Raw genomic sequence first — 5,044 nt, 5'->3', positions numbered from 1 at the left:
GGTCAACTTGAGTAGTGGAGGTAAGGAAACAGCCTTGCATCGACCAAATTTACAAACAATTTCCGCCTGCTCCACCACATATTTACGTAAAACATATATCTGAGGTGGAGCAACCACACAGAGTGTACTTGGCTCATGGTGGATTTCTTATACAGAGCTGGTCAGGGAGACAAGCTATGTCTGCCTACATTTATATTATCTTAGATTATGGATACTGCACGATCCATATGGGGAGATGCCTCACTTCCCTTTGGCCTACTTATTTGTAAAATTGCACGCCACTTTAGCTTCAGACTCCATATGGGTGACGTTGCCTCGATTCATATCATCAGTGACATTACACTCGACAATATGGGCATAGGCCCCAGGCAACGCCAAGCAAGGCTTGATGAATATGGGGATGAGATTGAGGAAGAGAGTGAGGAGGATGAAGGGAGTGGAGATGAGGAAGACAATGATGAAGAAGGCAGTGGTGAGGAGAGCACTGAGGAAGGAAGTGATGAGGAAGAGCAGGAAGAGGAAGAAGGGGAGGCCCAAGATTTGCATAGGGAGCCTCCTACTGCTACGCATGATGACCACCATGATCAGGCCACCTTGGAAGCCCGTCTGGCTCAGATTGAAGAGAATCAAGCTGCTTTGAGTCAGGAAATCAAGGAGACTCAGGCCGAATTGAAGCAAAAGCTTGAAGAGAGTCAGGCTTATATGAAGTAAAAATTTAATAAGATGTCTTGCACTTTGAAGGCCCTCTTGTGCTGTATGTAGGACAAGGGTGCTCCTCCATTATCACCAAAGTCGGACGGCTAGTCATATGTTGTAGTCGTCTTTGGGTTTTCTTTGTTTCTTGCTTTCTATGTAATAGCCTTGGTAGGCTTAGTAGTATGTTCAAATAGTTGGTGTGAAACTTGTACTAGATTAGCTCATATGCATCTTCTGTCATGGTCCATGTAAGACTATATCTCATGTATTGTGACAATTTTGAGTAGATGAAATGCATGAAGCTTCTTTGAATTGGAATGTGATAATGTTTGGATAAGTGTGTGTTATTATACTAAATCTCACACATGTTGCACCCTATGTTGTATATAGGGAATGCCACCTAAGACCATTCGGAGTACAACACGTCTTGCACTTGGCGAATCGATTAACGGGGAATCTCCCCTAAGTAATAGCCACACAGACTCCAGTTTAGGCCCTGATAATGACACTATGCTGGATTTACAGCTGGCCACTGGCCCCACCAATGGGCCAACACCTAGTGCACTACTGGTTCTAGAACAGAACCGTGCGTCTACCTCGATGCCACACATGCATCAGGCGGCTCCTCATCTAGATAGGTTAGAGCAGATGATGCTCCTAATGCAGCAGCAGCAGCAAGTTTGGACCACGATTGTGAGGGCCCTTGCCCAAAATATAAATATGGTCCCGCCTGCACCACCTATGCACCCTGCTGGAAACATGAACACCAGCAGTCTATTTAAATGCTTCTAGTGCCTCCGACCTCCCATCTTTGTGGGCACTCACAGGTCCGAGGAGGCTGAATATTGGTTAGATTGGATCTCTAAGATGTTGAAGCCGCTACACTGCACTGAGGCAGAGCAGGTAGAGTTGGTTACTTATATGTTCGAGAAGGAGGCTAGTCTCTGGTTGGATAGTGTCCTACGAACAATTACCCCTGGATAGTATGGACGTGGGACGCGTTTGAGACCGGCTTCCATGGAAAACATACCGTAATGAAAAGGAGGGTGAGTTCCTTCGCCTCTGACAGGGAGGAATGTCTGTGTCAGAGTATGAGAACAGATTCACAGAGCTAGCCAGATATGCTCCTTTGATACTAGCAGACGAGCCGATGAAGATGCGTGATTTTTAGAGGGTCTGTGGCCTAAAATCCTCACAAAGATGTGTTGTGCTAGCATTCTCAACTATGCTGAGCTAGTGAACATGTCCCTGAGAGCTGAGCAGGATGGGGACAGACTGTCCCGTACGCATATGCCCATGGGCCTGAGGCCTCGACCTAACTTGCCGAACCGACCATTCCTCGGCAAGAGGCCACATCCAGATTCGCCTCTTAGGCTTATAGCCCCACCGACCCAACCAAGGTGATCAGATTTGTGGTGCACCTACTGTAAGAGGTTGGGCCATATAGATACTTACTGCTTTACCAAAATGAGGGACAATGGCTTCACACCGCCTCAGAAGATCAACCGTCAGTTACCACAAGCCATTTTAGCTCCACCCCTACGTTTGACACCACCAACATAGGATTTTTATAAGCCAAATGTACTTTAAAATAGGCTACCTCAATGACCTATAGTAGCGTAGCCAAATCATCCTCAACAAGCTCGGGTGCACTCACTTGTAACTGAAGCATTCGAGACAGCAACCGCAGCACCATTGGCTTTTGAAGTCACTGCCCACATTCAAGGTATACCTGTATTTCTATTGGTGGACACCGGGTCCACTATTTCAATAGTATCATGTGCCACAATTAAGTGACTAGTGTTAGAAACTACTCCTACGATTGGGGTGAGACTCCTTACTGCCATAGGAACCTTTTCAGACACTACCAAGATTTGTAAGGGTTATTTGATAGACTTAGGAAGCAAAACAGTGCTTGTTGGCCTGATTGTTGCCCCACTATGTCATTATGATGTCATCCTCAGTATGGACTGGCTCACTGAGATAAAGGCAGATATCGACTACGATACCAGATTGGTGACAGCCCATGGACCTGAAGGCATGACCTTTACTTTCCCAGTGCAGGTCAGTTGGCCCTATCGCATTAGTTGTTACTCTTCCTTGTTAGAAAATGTTGATGGTTCGACACTTGGGGACATGTCTGTAGTCCAAGATTTCATGGACGTGTTCAGAACGATATTTGAACTACTTCCTCGGCGCGAGATCGAATTTACTATTGACTTTGTGCCTGATGCGACACCCATTTCTCTACCGACGTATAGCATGCCTCCATTTGAAATGGAGGAGCTAAGGAGACAGATCGATAATCTGTTGGATGCAGGTTTTATATGGCCTAGCATATCTCCTTGGGGAGCACCAGTATTGTTTGTAAAGAAGAAAGATGGATCGTTGCACATGTGCATTGATTATCGCAGGTTGAACCAAGTGACAGTGAAGAACAAGTATCCTCTACCCAGGATAGATGGCCTGTTTGACCAATTGAAAGGGGCACAATATTTCTCAAAGATTGACTTACAGTTTGAGTACCATCAGTTGCATGTCAGGGACAAAGACATGCAGAAAATGGCATTTAAAACCAGTTTTGGGCACTACAAATTCCTTGTGATGTCGTTTGGACTCACAAATGTATCGACAGTGTTCATGGACCTCATAAACCGGATGTTTCGACCATACCTGTACAGGTTCGTCATCGTGTTTATAGATGACATTTTGATATACTTTAAAAGCCAAAAGGATCATGAAGAGCACCTGTGAGTAGTCTTCAATACTCTCAGGAAGAACCAGTTATTTGCTCAGTACAAGAAATGCGACTTCTGGAAAGAGGAAGTCAAGTTCCTGGGACATGTGGTGTCCAATGAAGGAATCACTATGGACCTTGCTAAGGAGTTCGTAGCTCAGGACTAGGAGCAGCCTGGTTCAGTTACTGAAGTGAGGAGTTTCCTTGTCCTAACAGGTTATTATCGTTGATTTATCAAAGACTTTTCCAAGATAGCCAGACCGTTGTCTCTGCTTACTCAAAAGGATCTTAAGTTTACCTGGAATGAGAAGGCAGAAGTGGCCTTTCAGGAATTGAAGGACAAGTTGATGTCCACACCCGTGCTAGTATTGCTAGAACAAGGGGTCAGATATATGATATACACTGACGCGTCTCGTGTTGGTTTGGGTTGTGTTCTTATGCAGAAGGACAGTGATTGTTATGCGTCGTGACAGTTGAGGAAACATGAAGTAAACTACCCTACGCATGACCTAAAATTGGCAGCAGTTATCTTCGCATTAAAGCTCTGGGACATTACCTCTACGGGGAGGAGTTCGAGCTCTTTTGTGACCATAAGAGCCTCAAGTACATATTCATGCAGAGAGACCTGAATATGGGCAATGACGATGGATGGAAATCTTGAAAGACTTCAAGTTTGAGGTCTCCTATCATCCTGGTAAGGCTAACCTTATGGCAAATAAGCTGAGCCACAAGAAGATAATAGAATTTGCAGCTCCGCTATTGATTGAAGAATGGAACATGATAGAATTTGTGCGAGACTTCGAATAAAAGCTTACAGTAGAGGAGCCGTTCGAGAGCGTTACACACATCCGTGTGCAGTCACTTATTGATGAACGAATCATTGTGGCTCAGAGAGAAGATGAATGGTTGATGAAGATGAGGAAACAAGACAATGAAGACTCTGAATGGAGAGTTAGTTCAGATGGGGGCTTACGTTATCATGACCACCTATGCATCCCAAATCTTCATGACTTGAGGAACTTCTCGAAGCTGCTCACAATTCAAAGATGGCAATGCATCCTGGCAGTACGAAGATGTACCGAGACATGAAGCGTTCGTCTGGTGGGACAACATGAAGGCCCACATAACAGATTTTGTATTCCGTTATTTCACATGCCAGCAAGTCAAGGCTGAGCATCGCTAACCTCCTGGTTTACTTCAACCCATGCCCATATCTAAGTGGAAGTGGGATTTCATATCTATAGATTTCATTTCTGGGTTGCCAAAGACGAGGAAGGGACATGACTCCATTTGGGTGATTGTGGACCGATTGACGAAATCGGCTCATTTCCTCCCGATTAGAGTCTCGAACTCAGTAGATGATTTAGCCAGGCTATACATCAAGGAGATTGTACGACTGCATGGAGTTCCTATGGAGATCGTATCAGATCGAGATGCGTGATTCACATCCATTTTCTGGACTCAAATCTAGGAAGCAATGGGAGTGAAACTGAAGTTCGATACCGCATTCCACCCACAGACTGATGGGCAGACGGAATGGGTAAATCAGGTGTTAGAAGATATGTTATAGGGATGTGCGCTTGATTTTAAGGACGGTTGAGATGACTGTCT

The 5,044-nt window shown here is 45.0% G+C and overlaps 1 protein-coding gene across 1 annotated transcript; it reads left to right on the top strand.

Annotated features, from left to right (window-relative positions):
• Positions 1 to 351: 351 nt before the first annotated feature.
• LOC131254251 (acidic leucine-rich nuclear phosphoprotein 32-related protein 2-like) lies at positions 352 to 711 on the top strand. The gene has a single exon (XM_058255242.1). The coding sequence runs from the start codon at positions 352 to 354 to the stop codon at positions 709 to 711; it is 360 nt and encodes a 119-aa protein (XP_058111225.1).
• The last annotated feature ends 4,333 nt before the right edge of the window (positions 712 to 5,044 follow it).

The sequence above is a fragment of the Magnolia sinica genome, chromosome 8 (assembly GCF_029962835.1).
Source record: "Magnolia sinica isolate HGM2019 chromosome 8, MsV1, whole genome shotgun sequence".
NCBI lineage: Eukaryota > Viridiplantae > Streptophyta > Magnoliopsida > Magnoliales > Magnoliaceae > Magnolia > Magnolia sinica.
This window is presented reverse-complemented; position numbering and strand designations above follow the sequence as displayed.